Raw genomic sequence first — 19,379 nt, forward strand, 5'->3', positions numbered from 1 at the left:
TCAGTATTGGTCTTAGAAAAAAAGGAATATTGCTGAAACGAGTCTAAACGTATTAGTATTGTGTGGATGTTTGGGGTTGAGGGTGGAGCCTTTCCTAAAGGTCAAGAGCTCGGGCACATCCTGAGTAGGTCTGCACCTAAAGCAAGTTCAGAATCAAATATGAAAGTATTGAGAACCTGTTTTTGAAGTGTGGGAGGAAAAAAACACACAGGCACATGTGAACCCTGTGTGAACCCTGAACATTTGGTGCCAATCGCCATACACAGGGCTTCCCTCATCTCTTTGTATTTTAGCTTAATTGATTTTCAATCTGGGGCTCCTCACCTTGAACGCTCTAGGTTTCTTTTTAGTGATCCACACATGTCTGTGAACTGTTATTATCTTCACCTCTGGTCAGGGTGAGGCATTTTTTGTAACAGGCATGGAAATAAATATCCTCCCTGCACCTGTGAATGTTAACCAGTCCATTTTGACTGTGGATAACACATTTCCTCAAGGAGACTAGTGCAGAGATAACAGTGGCAATTGGTCTCAATATAGCAGAGGACACGCAAGAAGACATGTTCTCAAAAGAGAGTGAGAAAAAGAATCTGTGTAAGCCTAAGGGATGACTGCAGGCAAGCAGGGTTTTCATACTCATGAAACTGTCACTGTTATTCTCTTATTCAATCAAAAAAATGGATCTGGGGGATTTTGTTTCTGAAATTGCAAAATAAACACGTCACAAGATTAAAAAGGCTGTCTGATTGTCTGTCGTATGATTGTGTTGAATCCTTAATCTGCGAAGTAATGACACCTGACAGATGCTGTTTATCTGAAGCTGCAGGATGATCAGAAACATCGATTATGGGCTGTTTTTTGCTGACCGCAGATTAACGCGCTTACATGTTTTTCAGCAACGGGAACTGTTGAAAGCTCATCACTTGAATGAGTCATCCTCTCTGAGGCTCCTTAAACTGTGCCAGCGTTTTCTTTCTGCTGTTTTTATAACTTGTGACAGAAAAATTAAATATCGTTTGTTTATGTTTAATATTGTGGAAACCTGACAAGCTTTGTTTCTCTCATCTGTCGCCTCCTTTGTCTCTCGCTCTCTTTCTTCCCAGTCTCTGCTCATTTCTCACTGTTTCGTAATCCAGCTGAGAATGATGCAACTATACAGTAACTGTTCAGACAGACGAGCGCAAACACACACATAATCTTTCTAAACCAGACTACTTAGGAAGCAATTCATCTGCACTTAGCCTGAATTTTATGCACAGATGAAAAACCTTCTTTCTAGCACCATTTCTCTTTTTCTGGATTGCACGTCTGTCTTCATATATGTGGGTCAGAATGCCTCACTTTAAGTAGATTGGTTTGCAGAGTTTTTCTTATTACGCTGATTAGACTTGTGTACCTTACTGATTTTTCCAGTCCTCACAAACTAAAAACAAGCACATATGCCTGCTCTAATAGATGCAGAAGCAGAATCAGTTACGCTAAAGCCTCTGCTTATTACTTTCAAATGAAGGAGCTGTTTTTATTTCATCTAACAGCACTAAGTGATGTTTTGAAGGATTTCAAAAATAAATCTAAGTGGTTTTCCAAGTTGCAACTGTACCTTATATTCCAAGCAAAGGACTGCATGACCAACATATGGCACAGGGCCACACAGAGTATTTTTTTCTTATTTAATAAACTAGAAATTAATTAGCTTTAAAGAGCACGATGGGTTCTGAATTTATATGCGATTTTGGTCCTCGGATAAAAAAAGGAATTTTTAAAATCCAGTTTATTACTATCCATTATGTCTGTGAAGGTTCTCAGTCATCCAGGTCATCATAGTCTAAGTCTTCACCTCTCACCCAACAAGCTTCTTCAGTTCTAAGAGCAACTGGTGGAGAGTCCCAGATTTAAAGCCCTATGGGAGTGTCCCCAAGATGGTCATCTTGGCTCATCACACGAGCCAAGATGGTCGTTCACAGTGGACATCGATGGCTTCTTTCACTACTCTTTCTAACCATCTGTGTTAGATGGATGAACAGAGGCGGTGGCTTACGACACCAACTGTCTGCCATCTATAATCCAGTTTTGAGATCCCTTCCCAGACGCCTTAACTCCCACTCACATCCTGGGCCATTTGACCTCAGGAAATCACATGATAGGGTGGGGCTAGGCTTCACAATGGGTTCACCCAAAACCTCGGCTGATTGTGACCCACACCCACTCTCACACCTTGGCTCGTGTGATTAGGTAGAAAATCCATAGGGGGGTTCATGACCCTCTTGGGGGCACTGCACTCCCATAGGGCTTGAAATCTGGGACTCTCCACCAGTTGCTCTTAAAACTTAAGAAGCTTCTTGGATGAAACGTCTTCAAGGAAACTTAAAGAAGTCCAGATGCTTTTCTTTCCAAGCTCCTTAGACTACTATCCACTATGTTTACATTTCACTCAAAAAGCACATTTATACTTTCTTTTAAACAACAAAAAAAAAGAAGTAAAATCCAGGGTAGGATTACTAGATCCAATAAGCTTAATGACAAGTGTGAGGCATCTATGTGGTACATACAGTGCATGATGCACAGAGTATGACGGGTGCAGCATTAGGATTGGGTTATGGTCTCACACGGACTACTTTCTGTCAAGACATGGCAGCAAGAAAATTAGTCCCTTTGAGTAAAAAGAGCCATCGAGGGGACAGGGGCTGGTGTTGTATCGTTTAAAAATTGGATAACAATGTACATTTCACTTCATGGACACATTTACTGTGGTGCATTGGGGCGCTCACGACATCAGATAACATGCCCCAAAAGAGTTCACAGTGACAAGATTATTGACATTCAGTGAGTTTAAATGAACCACAACGGTTGTTATGTGCTTTCTTTTTTTGAAAATTAGACTCAAAGTGCAATGAGGTAGCCAGAGTCTGGAACTAAACTCGTGCTATAGTAGCATACATAAAGAACACCTGCGCGATTATCCTTGACATATGTGGTTTATTGACACATTTAATATTTCAAATGTGGTCATCATCAATACACCCTGAGGTGGATCAATCAAAGAAAAGGGAAAAATATGAAATACAGTATTATAACCAAGAAATGACAGTTCCCTAATTGTTAACTCTTTTACAATACAAAGAAAACTGCTGCACAGGCCATTCAGCATTTATTCTGCCAATCCTGTTGGAAACTACAAACTACAAGTTATTTGACAAATCTTTGAATGATTTCTATAAAATGCAACTTCTTTTTCTGACTCAAACATAGATAGCAGCCTAACAAAACAGGCATTTTCCACAGCAGTCATGTTGACTTGTCAGAGTAGCATAAGCACAGATGTTCCCAATCACATTAACAATACATCTGTCCTGTTTAAGTTACCCATGAAGTCATAACAGTGTCACACTGACCTGAAACCAAAGCAGCTCAGTGAAATAGAATCAGCCATTATCCTGTGATGAATACGTGTCTTCTGTGAGCGAGAATGATCATGCTCTGTATCACCACAGTTGAGATGATTTAATCTACGTTTTGCTCTGAAAAAACCCATTTCAGGTTTTCACGGAATATGTTCCCATGATCCGGTTTCTCTAAGCAGTCACACGATGGGGGGTATCAGAATGTGGCTGCAGCCACGTTCATGCCAAAGGCTTGGTGCTGGCACCAGATGATCAGAAACATGCACAATTCTAGTGCTCCCATCTCACCAAAAATAACAAACAAACAAACAAAAATAAATATATGGAATTTAGAAGTAAAATACAGACTACAAGCCACACAACTGCTACATTCCAGGGCTCTGAGACTGAGTTAGTATCTGAATATAAACACGCAGGCATTATAACTGATGCCTTTTTCTCTTTTTCACTGTATATTCAAGCAACTGGTGGAGAAACGTCCCCCACTCTCCTTTGAGGCAAGAAAGAGACTTGTGGCTTCCACTTTAATGTCAGTTTTAGATTAAGGTAATCTCATTTATATGCATCCCTCTCCACAATGCTTAGAAACACTGGATACTGCCTTTAGTACAAACCTGAAACCTCTCACCTTAAAGCTCTCACCCTTGTATATTGCATGCTTAGACTGGATGGTCAGCTCTGACATTTCATAAACTCAGCCACTGGTACATTCTTATTTATATTGCTACTGTTGCTTTGCTCACACCTTACTTGCATTCATTACAAAAAACTGTGAAAAGGCAGCCCAAAACAGAGACTATATGAATGTGCAAATTCCTTCAGCTTCAACCCAAGTGGCATTAAATGGGAGAAGTTAAAAGACGACTATAAAAACAGATAAAAGCCAGGATAGGTGTCCGGATGAGGTTTAGGTACCTCTGTTTTAGGTTTGTGTTGTTTAAAAATTGCAGTTCCTTCTTTAGAGAATCTGAATCTGTCAAATTGATGTTTATCAGACAAAGGAAAAAAAGGGGTTTGCTGGCCTGCTCCTGTGCACAGTGTATTGCTGCAACACCATTGGAGTGAAAACTTCATAGTGCAGTTCCTTTGGTAACATGTCTGTGTGTCCAGACCTAATAACTCTTAGTGGCAGAATATCCTACATCTCCCAGATCCCTACACCTCAGAAGAACTAGTCCACAATCTTTCAATCTGCATCAAACCTTCCCACATTCCCTGGAAGTCTTAATTAGCAGGTTTATGAGCAACAGTACACATCTTCCCCGAGAAATACAGATAAAATCAAACACCGCACAGTTCAGTTCAGCTGTTCAAATGTGGAAAAACACCTTCAGAGAATACGGACACAGCTGAGCAGGTTACGTACAATGTAAACCTGAGATAACCAGTTATACTGCTGAAGCTTCAAACATCTGCTGTCGCAGCTTTGACATTGCCATCGGACTGTGGGATGTAAAAAGAATATCCCACAATGGAGGTTGGACCACAGGGGTGTCATCATGACCAGATCGCCTTTAGAAAGTCTCTGTGACCTTGAAACCAGACAGGATAATCATCTGGATATAAATACATACAGACAGTAACAACAAGGGCCGGTTCTAGAAGGCAGGTTTGACTTCATTTAGTTCATGGGCTCAGAAAATAGTTTATCTAAAAGTTCAGTTGAGTGTGTGTGCATGGTGAAGGGAAATTTTAAAAGGAAAGGCATCATGATGCTCACATGCTATGAATCACCATGGCAATAATGAGCACAGCCTCCATTTTAACCCACTGGAGGAAAATATTAATACGTTGCGGTACACATTCATCTTTAAAACACGGCATCAGCGGTGAAGCAGCCTGAGTTAGAGAAAAGTAAGTTTGGCAGAAGTACACTAGTCCTGAAGTCCTGCTGCCTGATTCAAATTCACGTGTAACCTCACAAGGACAAGGTGCCAATAGCAGCAAAAGATCAACGCTCTCCCATATGATATCAGCTGAATAAATAAGGGAATTAAATGGTGTGTCAGATGGCACCTTCAGGCTCGGAAGGAGGAGAGGAGGCAAAAAGGAACTTGTGGTTTGTTTAGGGAAATATGCCGCAAAGCAGACAGGGCTCACAGAGTGAAAACGCAGTATAACTTGTGCAGAGTTAAAAGGATGCCCGTTCCTAGAACTGAAAACTTTCCCTTACCTCAGAGCTGACAACCTGGATGCAGAAAAGACGGTCTGTCAGATGAAGCAGGTTGCATGTATGCCAATGTAGCAACTATGGAACAAATACTGAAGGGAAGCCGCAACATTCTGACTATAATTTTCCATCTTCAGCCTAAATCAGTTTGAGTTGACATTTATTCTTATTGGCTGCATTAATCCATCAATTCCATCTAATTTTACTTATATAGCACCAAATCACAATACCAGTCGCCTCAAGGCACTTTATATTGGAAGGAAAAGTCTTACAATCAGACGACCCGCTTTGAGCAAGCACTTGGCAAGGGTGGGAAGGAAAAACTCTGTTTTAACAGGAAGAAACCTGCAGAAGAGCAGGCTCAGGGACAGGCAGCGATCTGGTGCGACTGGTCCGGGGTAAGTGGAGGAGGACAGGCCAAAAGCTGAAAGTGGAAGAGAGCCACTGCATCAAATCCAAATATTACAAGGTTGTAAAGAGCTGCACAAGAAACTGCCCCTCCTCTGACTTTTCACACATCCATGTTAGTATCATCCAAGCTATGTGATATGAATGCAAAGCTGGTTCAATTTTCAGACTTGTTTTCTTATATAAAAGCTTTTTCTTTAGCTCTCAACAATTGAGTTTGACATTAATTAGAGTTTTGCACCTCCTGTTGCCACTTACGCAGTGTGACTGACACACAGTCATCCTGTTATCCAACAGGCGTGCTAAAACACGACTGCCATGCTTTTACCAGTCAGGACTGATCAGGTGATATTCTGAGGTTAGCCCTCAGGCTGCAATCGCAGGACTATGCCGATGTTACTTTACAGTTCGCTAGAAGAATTCCACAGCTGAGGGACATCCCAGTGAATCTGTGGGTTAAGGTGAATATCTCAGTACTTGTGAATTTCTGGGCTGAAATTTGGCTCGCGGTCTCCCCTATCCCCTCGCTTTTTCTCCCTGTCATCTTTCCCTGCAGTGCTCTAAAAACAAGCAGAAAGCAAAAACGAATCCCAAAGCTTTATATCTGCGGTAGACAGAGCTGTGAAGAAGAGATGGTTCCTCCTACGCAGGCAGGCAGACAGGCAGTAGCTCTAGAGACCCAAACACCTCCAACTGTAGCTACTCTCATGCTATGGAATATCTGATTAGGCCTCAGTGATGGCACACAGAAAGCAGCCTCCGTACGAGCTGCCGTCCCGTAGATTTATTCTTTAGATTTGTATCTGCAACAAGCATCTGAATTCAACGAGCGGACCGATACCAGACCTGCAGTCACAAAGATAACAGATTACAGTGTTGTAAGAACTATCAGGTCCAAACTGTAAAGGGTATCATTAAAGGTTGCCTACGTCAAACCTCAAAAATCTGTTAGGCTGCAACATTAGCGAGGAGACAAGATGGAGTTTTATGAGTGGCGTGAGTCATCTCACATCAAGATGGTTGGCATAGAAAATATCGTCATTCAGGAGAAGCGTCCCAGCAGGCTATCAGTATAATTCTTATTGAAGTCAAATATTTTGGATTTGTAGAGTTAACATGGGTCAGCTGAGGCCTTTCTGTGCTTTGAGCAGGTGAGGCCTAGCATGTTCAACGGACATGTTGTGGAAACAAACTAAACAGGAACACTACTATTCATCACGTACATCTGTAAGATTTGTTTAAATTGTTAAGACTTTTTTTGTGCTATACCACTAGATAAAACTATGTTTTAGCATGTGTATCTTTGTGACTCACACGCCAAAGCATAGAAGAAATACTTTGATTTCACCATGCAGATATCAGCATTATTATGATAAATACTTTTTTAGTATTTAAGAGGCAACAAAAAATGATTGAAGGTTAAAACTGAGTAATTTGAACTGTAACCAGATTCAGAGTTTTGTATGTTAAAATCCTGTTTTTGAATAACATCAATTGTACCTTGCAGAAAACTCCAGATATTTAACATTTTTGGATCTAAAGTGAAGGTTTTGGTTATTTTACTTCAGGAAAAAAAGCCCCCCAAAGCAGACAAGTAAGAAAATAAATAAATAAAGACTTCCTCCTGCTGAAAGTTTTCACACCTGATCCAAAACAGCATTCAAGCCTTTGAGGTGTACTCAGGTGGTCGGGAAGAGGACTCGCAACGTTAGAGCAGCCGAGCAGAAAGCCAAGTCCCTGATGGTGCAGAGCTGAGTCCTGGGGGCAAAGGGGGAGAGCCAGCTGTCGCCTGGCCCGAGGTTCCTAATGGAGGTTTTAGGAAGTCCTGGTGGCACAGACCCCAGGCGCTGAGAGCAATGCAGACCTCGCGCATGACCCGTCTCTCTTTATGATCTTTAAATTGCATCGAGAGGATCAAACATTCGCCTGCGCACAGCAGTGAAGCGCAGCTGAAGCACAGCAAAGCTTGAAACTGAAAACAGGGTGATGCAGTCATACATATAGATAAAGAGGTATGGATAACTCAGTGTAAGTGTCCTTTGAAGATCAGCCTATCCCATTAGAAACTGCCTTTGTGTCTTTCTAGGTTACAGTAGAAAGGAAGGGAGCAGTGAGGTTTCTCTGGACTGATGGGACAGCATGGTGCTGCACAGCTCTGATACAAGAGTATAGATGAAGTGTTATGTAATTAATACTCCTCCTCCTATGCAGATACAGTAGACAAGCCTTAAATTCCTGGCCTCAGCTGTAACTGTACTCCCAATAGAGCTCACATATACAGAATCTTTGGAATCACCCTGCCTCCTATATCCTCACCCAGACCCAGCGGCTCTTACTCAGCTAAAACATTTGCATACCTGAGACTGTAGAACGGGCTTAATGTGTGATATAGGTTTCATACAGTAACACCAAACAGCCTTGTACAGCCACGCAGGATGCAGGAAAATCTGCCTCAAGCGCACACAATCCAGAGACCTCCCCCCTCCACTTTACCTGCTATCCCATATTTCACAGTGCTGGCAAGGACAGGTGACTGACTAAAGCCAAGACACAGAAAAGTAGCATGCGGCTTCTCTTACCAACAAATCTCCCCCTTGTTGAAGAATCCTTCCTTTCCTCTCCCTTCAGCCGGCTTCTTCCAGAGCTCCAGCTTTCATCTTTCCAGCAAAGCGAGCAGGAGGGAAAGAGTGAAGGACTTCAGATAATTAGCATTTCTCTTGCTCCTCTGTTTTCTCTCCTTCTCTCCTCTCTTCCAGATTTCTCCACAGGCTCCGGGGGGGAAGCAGGAGCATCAGTGATACACTGCCGCGCGCTCCGCTGCAGGAGGCTGGACGTCAATCACACGGGTAACCCAGGGAACTGCTGAGCCCGCCCCCTGGCCAACCCTGATTGGTCGTCAGTCAGAGAACCAGAAGTCACAAGTCCTCCTCGCAGATCTACAGATGGGTGCTGAGAGCTGTGGTGGGATCATGTACACAGCCAAAGAAAACAGTAGTGGATTGCAGTACTTGTGAACTCTCTTTCTCTCCTATCTCTCCGTGTCTCTCTCTCTCTCTCTCTCTATGACTTCAGAGCCGACTGCTTTATTTTACAGTTGCCTAGCAACCCACTGGCATGCGTGAGTATGTGGTGCAAAGCAGGAGGAGAGATGTGGGAGAGAGAAAAGGAGTTCAAGTCCTCAGCTCTCTCTCTCTCTGTCAGAGGTGTGGATGGGTGTTGAATATTTCAGCTTTCAGCAGCCACAGCATCCCTTCTTTGTTTTATGGAGGTTGTTGTTGTTATTGTAGCTGGGCAGATGACTGCATGTGCAGCCCTGCAAAGTACTTGATGTTTGAGGAGTCATTTTTATTCACTTTAACTCAACACCAAAACTTTTGGGGCTAAAAAAACAAAACTGCGATATATCCTATGCTGGTGTTCATTACTTTTATGAAAAACTCAGATCTTATTAAAGGTTTGGGAATTTGAAATTGGTATCGGTGTATATGTGTTATTATGATGGCAAGTCACACATGGTAAGCTCCACACCTCACCACCAGTTGATTCACTTTCGTTTACTTTGCAGTCACTACTTTAAATATATTCTACTTATTGTCCAATATTGTTTCTTTATTAAATGTATTTTTTTTTCATTACACCTTCCAATGTTTATATGGCGTGCACACATATTAACACTGCAAGGTCAAAGTTCTGTTTTATTTTATATTAATACATCTATCTGGGGTTACCTGGGAAAAAAAGAAGATACCCACCTTGTGTCAAAATTTGACTGATGACCCTAGCCTTGACCTTTTGACCTTACCGGAAGTACTCCGGAAGTGGCGCACGTAGGCTTTCACATGAAAACAGTCACACAGCGATAAAAAGAAACACAAAGAATGGCAAGAAGCTGTAACATTATTAACTGCAAAAGCCGGTCGCATGACAGCCACGGGAAGCCGACGCGTAACGGTTTTTATCGGATTACGTTGTGGAAGAGAAATTGTTTAAGCCATGTTTCCGAAGTAACAAAGAGCCGACGGATGGCCTGGGTTGCAGCCATTCGAAGACCAAATATAACGTTCCAGCACACTCCAGCCCACATGTTAGTCTGCTCCAAGCATTTCCACATTACGCATTTCTGTTGTAGTCATTACGTAATTTATCATAACATAATTGTTGATGTAGGTTACAAATAAGTCTTATATTGATTTGAATTGAATTTGTTGCGCTATGCTGCTTTGTTCACTGTGGCTTTGCGGGCTAATGTTTGTTGTGTTTTGTAGGAAAACCAGCCTACAAAATGCTGGAATGCGATCCAGACTGGGCACCCTCTATCAACCTGGGTCATACCGAGTTTAAAGCTGCTACCACAGCGAGATTTGATCGGTTAAGAGAGAGAGCGAGATCAAAACAGCCACGAAAAGTCCTACATACATGTGCCCAAGTGTTGTATTGAAGCAATCAAGTGATTAATAACTGTTTTCCAGTATGTTGTTTTGATATGTTGGTTTTTTTTGTTGCATTGTTAATTTGTTTTTCACCAAAGCAGCTAATAAAGCACAATGGAATACAATTTTGCCTCTTTCTTGTAAGATTCTATAATAGAAGGAAATAATAATGCCAGTTTTAAATAAAGACAATAAATTGAATGAATTACAAAACACTTATTTTATTTCTATTGGATCTGAAAATGTTGCGTAATACTACAACCTGAAAAGACAAATTGCGTTGGCCTGTACAGGAGGTAAAGAAAAAAAATGTAACAACAGCTGTGAAATGGAATAGTCCAAATCACCAAAGGAAACTGGATTTGGGCTTGTTGCAGGGATCTGAAGTTACTAAACATTTTGTGAGTGTATGCACTCACACTTAGGACCATATAGTTATAAATATGTGCGTGATGAAAGCTGGGCAGCAGGGAAACGTCTTTAGTCCACTCTGTATGCTCGTATGGGTCTAACCCTTTCACTCCTTTGATTTTTACCTTGTACTTTTTTTGCCTTTTCGTCAAGTCTGTCTTTGTACGGACCTGCCGTGTTCTCGTTCGTGTGTTTTTGGGGCAAATAAAATGCAAGTAGGGATTAAATGGAAATGCTAGCGCTTGATGCAGTGTTTTGATTGCCACTCGTACCCACAATGAGCGGCTGCGGTGACACCCTCACGACGGTCGTTTGAAATCCTCACGACTGCGCTCAAACTGCGCACACGCAAACACATAAATGTCGGGGCCTTTCTCAATACGCGTACTTGTGCGTACTTGCGTTCTCGTGTACTCGTGATACGTCATCAGTCGGAGACCAAGTACTGTTCCAATTCGAAGTACGCATCAAGCCGAGAACGCGTAAAAGTCCCGGATGTGTTCTCGCTCCGCCCGTTTTATCGAGCATGCATCGGTGGTGACTTGTGTGGACTTGGTACAGCTAAATATCTCAGAATGCATTTCGTTCAAAACTCAAACGCTACAATGGCGGACGAGTGGGGCTAAAAACTTTTAAATATTACTCTTTCTGGGTCACAAAATAAACTTTTAAGTTATTTTCAAGCGAGAATGTAGCCGTGTAGACTTCAAATATCTGCTCGATTTATCAAGATATCATATATTTCAAAACGCGCTCCGACGTTTTCGGAGACGTCTGTGACCCGCCAGCTCCATAGCAGACAGCGAGGTCGAGGATTATTAGAGCCGGCGAGAACAGCAAACTCCCGGCACATCATTTTCAACCCCGCCGCGGTCTTTTCGCTACTCAGGTTAAACAAACCCCAAACCCCAGTAGCTGTCTATTGTATTGAGTGTCCACTAAAATAAAAATAAAAGCGTTCTAACATCTCACCTGCTTGTTTTTATTAAGGTATGTACATGTACACTATTTATATTAATAGAGATTTCACTACTGAGGTTAAACATGATATATAAGTCACTTAGATCACTTCTAAATGTTAATGTTTGGTTTATTTCAGTGTTTTATTTGTTCCTGAGTAAACCGGTTTGGCTGTGATTAAAGTTAAGCTTCATAACATATTACTCACAGTTAAATTAAGAGGGGACGGCAGTAAAAACTCCGGACCTGTGACATCATCAAGTACGCTAGTGTTCCAATTGTACAAATCGCGAGTCCGTACTCCCGTGTGGTCTCGGCGAGTCTGTACTCGTGTACTTGAGAATTGAGAAAGGGCCTTGGTGAAAAAGACGGAGTAGCACGGCAGTGCAGCGTGTGATCTGGACACAAGCGATGGAGGCACAACTTGTAGGACTTTGGAAAGCTCATCCGTATGGGTTCAAATTGTGGTCATAAATATTTTGTACGTGTAAATCAGGATTTGTATGTGTAAAAAGAATTTGTGTGTGTGTAAAAAAGATTTGTGTGTGAAAATACGTGTGAAACTCTGCACTCAACTTTCAAGTTACAAGTACGAATTTTGACCCTATTTTTCTTCCTTTCATCTGATTGGCCAATGTCATGTCAATCACAAATTTAACTATCCAATCAGAGAACAGATGGGTTTGGCTATTGGAGGGGTGCTTTATGGAGCTTCAGGTCCTTGAAGGGAATAAATGCCCTTCTACATGCCAGCGCAACGTTTTCCTTCATCACCAGGAAGGAAAACAGTGTGGTGGTGGTCTGAGTTTAGTGATTTTTGATGTGGAAATGACTAGGGATGGGTATTGATAAGATTTTCACGATTCCGATTCCATTTTCGATTCTGTTTAACGATTTGATCCTTTATCGATTCTCTTATCGATTCTTTTTAAAAAAGGAGAACACTAAGGTCGAATAGCTTAGAACTTTGTTTTATATCTTCTCTTTGAACAAGATAGAAATTTAGGAGTAACATGGCCTTACAAACCCAGCAGTGAGATCTTAAGAGATCCAGCCTACGGCTCTTCAATGGGGTGTCACAGGGTCCCCAGGAAAAAAAATTGTGAATGTAAAATAATAAAATAAATATTCTTCTGTAGCAATAACAAAGTATAACGTAAATTATTCTGTAGCAATTACACAAGAATATCCAGTAATGTCCCTGCCTACAATTAAACACATTCACTTACCGAAAATCGGGGCATCTGCTGTGGCAAATGGGTGCAAGCCTTTGACCACAAACTTAGTCACTGCTCGGTGACATTCGTCTATCCTGGCCTGAAAGGAGACGCTACCGGTAGACTGCAGCGAGAACTGCCAGCATCTGAGCCAGCCAGACTCTGTCTGTCTCTCTCATCATGGTCACCTAAATGCACCGTAATGGCAGGTTTTGTAATAAGGCAGATCGCGCTAACATAATATGCACTGTTGTTGATTATTTACCTGCCGCATTAACGGGAGAAGACGTGCAAACGTTACCGCTGCTGCTGGGTTGAGATTCACGAGTCCGGAGCGGAATTAAAAACACGACATTCATTTAAGGTTATCGCGTGTTTTGTGAGCAAATGCTTTTGCATATTCGTAGTGTTTCCTCCCTTAAATGAAATATCTACTTTGCAAGTATTGCAAGTTGCCCTGTTGTCATCCGTTCTCAAAAAGTATAACCAAACTTTTGAGCGTTTGAGCCGCCATGTTTCCTGCCAGGTAAATGACGCTCCGCAACGTGGTGACGTCATTCGGGGAAACTGGAATCGATAAGGGAATCGTTTGCAAAAATGGCAAACAATTCCAAGGAATTGAAACAGTGGGAACCGGTTCTCAACAAGAACCGGTTTTCGATACCCATCCCTAGAAATGACACAGTCTTCACTAGTGGGGATAGTTACAAAGCTTTCTTCGTTATGATTAGCGATACATGTTTTTATTGAACATTTGAAGAACCAGCAAAAAAAACCTGAAACTCTTGTAGAGGACATAAAGTCAGAGATAGACACGACAAGGAGCAGGTGCATCTAGTACAGGTAGAGCTGCCGCAAAAACTCACAGAGCTCAGCAGCCAGCGCAACAAATTCTGGAACCTTGGCTTTTAGTTAGCAGTTAGCATTAGCAGCACATGCTGCGTCCGATGTGAAAGGACCTTTATGCTGTGCACTGTGACTCACAGCAATGGTCCCGGGTCAGCCCTGACTTTGTGTTAAACTAATCCTAAAGTAATAATGGTATTTCTAACCACTGAAATATCATAACTGTATCCTTTCAACAGCTACTGAAAGTTAGGCGAACTAGCTTCTATCGGATATTTATATAGAGATCCTCCAGCTTCAAACTGTATTACCCTTCAAGGACCTGCACTTCAAAAAAGCGCCCCTCTGACAGCCAAACCCATCTGTTCTCTGATTGAATAGTTAAATTTGTGATTGACATGACATTAACCAATCAGATCAAAGGAAGAAAAATAGGGTCAAAATTCGTACTTGTAACTTGAAAGTTGAGTGCAGAGTTTCACACGTATTTTTTGGCTAAGTCCACACACAAATCTTTTTTACGCACACACAAATTCTTTTTACACATACAAATCCTGATTTACAAGTACAAAACTGATTTACAAGTACAAAATATTTATGACCACAATTTGAGCCCATAGATCCGAGCCTTTTCGATGTGGCCTCACAAAATTATCACGACCACAACAACCGTGAAAAATGTTTTTCTTTAGCAATTTAGCAAAGTTGAGGTGGTGGTGTGCGTGTCTGTGTGAGTGAAAGACAGAGAGGGAGATAATTTAGGTTTTTAATGAGTTTTAGCCGAGAACGCAGCTGTAATGTTAGCATGCTAAGTTAGCCTGGTCGCTAGCGGCAGGTGAACGGACTCGCTGCAGTTTTTAACAACGTGCACCTTTTTTCAGGTCAGACTTTTATTTCTATGTTGCAGATGTGCAGTAAAGAGCCAAAGACCCAGTGCTGTCTGCTGCCTCTTACTTTCACGCCAGAACACAACGCATAGGCAGGCGTAACACATGCCTAACACATCTCTCCCCACTTACTTAAGTCAAAGCTGTGAAATAACTGCCTGAATTTATTCCAAAATGGCTGCTGAGCTCACAGAGATTACGTCTACATATGCTGACATCCGTATTTGAGGCTTTGTGACATGCTCTGTTTTCTTTGCCTTTACATTTCTGGCTTTTGTTTGCAGTCCAACCATTACTTTTTTATGTAATAACCTGCTGACACTTGAAGAAGACATGCTAGTGTGTGACACAGAGTAATAGACTTGAATGAAATTTGCCAAGGAGGAACGCATTAGAGTTAAAGCCAAACACTTTCTTTATCAGCCATTACTCTAGAATTCATACACTAATTATGTCTACCAAAGCGTTCCCCAATTTAGGGTTTTATTAGTTTATCTCAGTTTCCCTTCGCCCTTTGTTTTGTAGTGTTTTGTGCAGCCCAAAATAAAAGCTTGATTCCTGCATTTGTGTCCACACTTTCTCATCTCCACACCATCTGCCTCAGCTGACGTGACAATGTTTTAGATTGTTGTTACTCTGTCTCTTTCTTCTTTCTCTTTAAAACCAGAACATCCCAGACAGACTTCATGAGGAGGCTGGGGTAGATTTTTTGAAGAACAGCTTGATCTTCCCAGCCAACATGGAGGCAAACTCTGCCTTTTTGACCAGTGTGGGAAAAGGTTCAGGAGTTTATCACATTTGAAGCGTCATCAGCGTATCCACACTGTGGAAAAACCCTACTCTTGCAATGAGTGTGACAAGCGCTTCAGTCAGTCATCAGATCTGAAAGTTCATCAGCATACCCACACCGAAGAAAAGCCCCACTCCTGTAATCAGTGTGGAAAGGGTTTCAGTGTGTCATCACATCTGAAGAGGCATAAGCGTATCCACACAGGAGAGAAACATCTGTCAAAAGTGTAGGAGGCATTTCAGGCACTCGTCCACTTTCAAACGTCACAAGAATACATGTAGACGCATCCCTCGAACCTAAATGAGCATTTCTACGAATGTTTGTTAAACTATTTCATGAAACTATTAAAGTCTTATCCAAGCATATTAAAATGTTGTAATTCTAATTTCATTTTCAAATAAAAGCCAATGACAGAGAAACGTTTCAGTTCTTAGAGAGGGTTTTAACCAAATCTGGTTTGTTCAAAGAATTTAAACCAGTTGCTCAAACGGCATACAAAATACGTCGTAACTGCCGAAAGCTAGATTTCCAAACTATTAACAACAAACTTCAATTACCTCAAATAATGGGTAAAATTTTGGTGGCTATTCTCTGTGTCTCATGCTGAGTTTTGTGCATGTTGTATGAATCTTTCTTTAATAAGTTGTCAGAGTAAGAAGTATTGTTACCTCTGAAGTGGCTCTCATCATGCAACCTTGATGATGATAAGTTCAGAGTCAGCTCAGAGCGTTGTTGTCTGCTTTGTTTTAGGTGATAAGGCAGAAAAATGTAAAATTAGTTTCTTGTCTAGTGTAGCAAAAACAAAAAAAAAGGAAAGTCTGAGACTTTGGCTAAATGAAACAATGCTATTTCTCTATATTTAAATATATATGAATAGAATAGAACACCCCTTTAATTATCCGAAAAGGGGAAATTAGGTTGTAACAGCAGCAGAAGAAAAGCACATATGCAAACAGCACTGAAACACGCAATTTTTGCAGGAACAAAAAACAACAACAACAACAAAACATTTACATCATGGACAGTAGGCAAGGCAAGTTTATTTATATAGCACAGTGGTCCCCAAACTACGGCCCGCGGGCCCTCCACATTTGACCCGGCCCCCTGAACAATATTAGAGATGCATTATTATTTTTTCAGTCTGGCCACGCGATCGACACTAATGCACCCATAGAACACTGGGGTGTAGTGGGCCTGCCCGACTGAATCTCTGGAAATGTTTCCTCATGTTAATAAAGCTCATTTGATTTGAATTGTGAACCACGCTAAAAATTTTTTTTTGCTACTACGACCTCACTTTGCCCAGAACGTGAACGTGACCCCCCCCAGAACGGAATAATGGCAAAAAGGTTAGGTAAGAGAAAAATTGATTCAGAATGCAGGGTATTTAACCTGCAGTGGACACACGATTATTTTTTTGTTCAATGCAAAGAAAAGGCTGTTTGTCTCATCTGTCAAGAGACGGTGGCGGTATTCAAAGAATACAATCTGCGCCGACATTATGAATGCCGTCACAAAGACAAGTATGATAGCTTGCAAGGCCAAATGCGAACAGACAAAATCTCAAAGCTAAAAAGTGGACTGTTAGCTCAGCAGACTGCATTTGTACGCCAAACTCAGCTGAACCAGTCATCAGTTCGGGCCAGCTTTCGTGTTGCTCAACTGATAGCAAGCTACGGTAAACCTTTCACTGAGGGAGAGTTTGTCAAGAAATGTTTGAATGTTGTCGTGGAGGAGGTGTGTCCCGATAAGAAAGATGTCTTTAATGCTGTGAGTCTATCGGCGAGCACAATCACCAGACGCGTGGAAGAAATAGGGGGTAATGTATATGCCCAGCTGCAGCAAAAGACGAAAGAATTTGACTTTTTTTCATTAGCACTGGATGAGAGCACGGACGTGCAGGACACAGCGCAGCTTCTTATTTTTATTCGTGGAGTTAGCGCAAACTTTGAGATGTGTGAGGAGCTGGCAGCCCTCCAAAGTCTGAAAGGCACTATGACGGGGGAGGATATTTTCGACAAAGTATGTCAAACAATGGAAGAGTTGGATCTGGACTGGGCAAAGCTTGCTAGCATCACGACTGACGGGGCTCCTTGTATGGTGGGCGCATCTCGGGGCCTAATAGGACGCATGAACCGCGAGATGGAAGAACGGGGTCTCACCGCCCCTCTACAAGTCCACTGCATAATTCACCAGCAAGCGCTTTGCTGCAAAGTGTTGAAGTGGGATTCTGTTATGAAGGCTGTGGTATCATGCATAAACTTCATCAGAGCAAATGGACTTAAACACAGGCAGTTCCAACAATTCCTGTCTGAACTGGAATCTGCGTACGGAGATGTGCTGTACTACACAGAGGTCCGATGGTTGAGCCACGGCAGAGTTTTGAGGCGTTTTTACGAGCTGCTACCCGAAATTAACGCATTTCTTCATTCAAAAGGCAAAACGGTCCCAGAGCTGATCGACCCAGAATGGAAGTGGCACCTCGCATTTTTAACAGACGTGACAGAAATGCTGAACGGCCTTAACTTGCAGCTACAAGGCCAGGGGAAACTCATTTGCGACATGTATTCCCACATAAAAGCATTTGAGTTGAAACTAGCGCTGCTTTTGGAACAAGTGAAAAAGCACAACTTCACCCATCTCCCTGCTACCCAAAACCTTTCTGCAGAGAACCCAGTGGTCCTGTTCCCAGCTGAAAAGTGTGTGGAAGCACTGGAAATGCTGAAGGCGGAGTTCAGTGTGCGATTCCGTCAACTACATGTTCATGCAAAAGAAATCCGTCTTTTCCAAAACCCCTTTGTTGCCGACATCGATGAAGCCCAGCCTTTTTTATCAGTTTGAGCTGGCCGAGTTACAGAACTCTGATGTTCTGAAAGACGCATTCAAGCCCAACAGTCTCCTTGACTTCTATGCCGTAGTGATGGGTCGGTCACGAACGAAATTGCTCTTAGAGCCGGGTCTTTGACGTGAACGACGCGAGCCGGCTCCTTATCGCAAGCCCTGGGTTTTTTTTTTTTTCTTTCTCTCACCCTCTCTCTCGCACTTTTTCCTAGTGATGTGCGGATCGATACTGAAATATCGATTCCTCCGATACCAGTCATTTATGTTCTAGAATCGATACTCATATTAAAATATCGATATTTTAGTAATTTAGGGTAAATTTGTAGGTTATCATTAACAGGAACAGAGTGCAAAGAAACTGTATCATTTGGATTGTCTACATTGGAAGGAACTACTTAGTCTTCCGCCTGCCATAGTCATGTGCGAAGTACGTCTGTATAAATGTGTCCAGCCCCTTGGTGTGCACACTCACAACAATGGCTGAGCGTAAATGGAGTCATGTGCAGACGTATTTTACATCCACAAACGGTTGAGACGTAGTTTGCAATACATGTGGCAAGAAAGTGAGGTGTTGTGGCAACACTACTAACCTCATCAAGCACTTCAGAGTAAATCATATCACAGAATATGACGAGCTTATGTTGAGGCGAACTGAAGAGGAGGAGTGGACAGGGACAGGTGCTGCAAGGGCGAGACAGACGTCTCTCACAGAGTCCTTTAGTTCTGCAGGCAGGCAACGTGTTCAAATAGCGCACAACTTCAGTTTTTTTATTTCTATATGATAACTGTGCATTATTAAGCGATAAGAACAAGTAATCCGATGTCCTGTAATCATATAATTTGAGATACAATAACTGAAATACGCTTTTGTACAAAGTATCGGTATCGGATCAGTATCGTCGATACCACCCTGAATTTTACTTGGTATCGGATCGGAAAGGAAATCAGTGGTATCATACATCACTACTTTTTCCCGCTTCACTCCGCACGCGAGCCTTGTGCTTTACGCTGGGAAGAG

General features: G+C 42.0%; 2 protein-coding genes across 2 annotated transcripts in view; one reads left to right on the forward strand and one right to left on the reverse strand.

Annotated features, from left to right (window-relative positions):
* Nucleotides 1–9,012, reverse strand: part of lrrc7 (leucine rich repeat containing 7) — a 133,135-nt gene extending 124,123 nt beyond the window's left edge. Inside the window, exon 1 of the mRNA XM_084910714.1 lies at nucleotides 8,559–9,012. The gene's annotated coding sequence lies outside the window, so the exon portion shown is untranslated. The remainder of the gene's footprint in view (nucleotides 1–8,558) is intronic.
* An 8,053-nt stretch (nucleotides 9,013–17,065) lies between these two features.
* LOC146369887 (general transcription factor II-I repeat domain-containing protein 2-like) lies at nucleotides 17,066–18,361 on the forward strand. Its single transcript, XM_084909349.1, has one exon. It carries the CDS (start codon nucleotides 17,066–17,068, stop codon nucleotides 18,359–18,361), a length of 1,296 nt encoding a protein of 431 aa, XP_084765475.1.
* Nucleotides 18,362–19,379: the final 1,018 nt, after the last annotated feature.

Source organism: Perissodus microlepis, chromosome 17 (assembly GCF_051167445.1).
Source record: "Perissodus microlepis isolate ML-2025 ecotype Zambia chromosome 17, ASM5116744v1, whole genome shotgun sequence".
Taxonomy (NCBI): Eukaryota; Metazoa; Chordata; class Actinopteri; order Cichliformes; family Cichlidae; genus Perissodus; species Perissodus microlepis.

Coding starts and splice junctions, on each gene's coding strand:
- LOC146369887 (XM_084909349.1), top strand. CDS start 17,066: ATGCGAACAGACAAAATCTCAAAGCTAAAAAGTGGACTGTTAGCTCAG.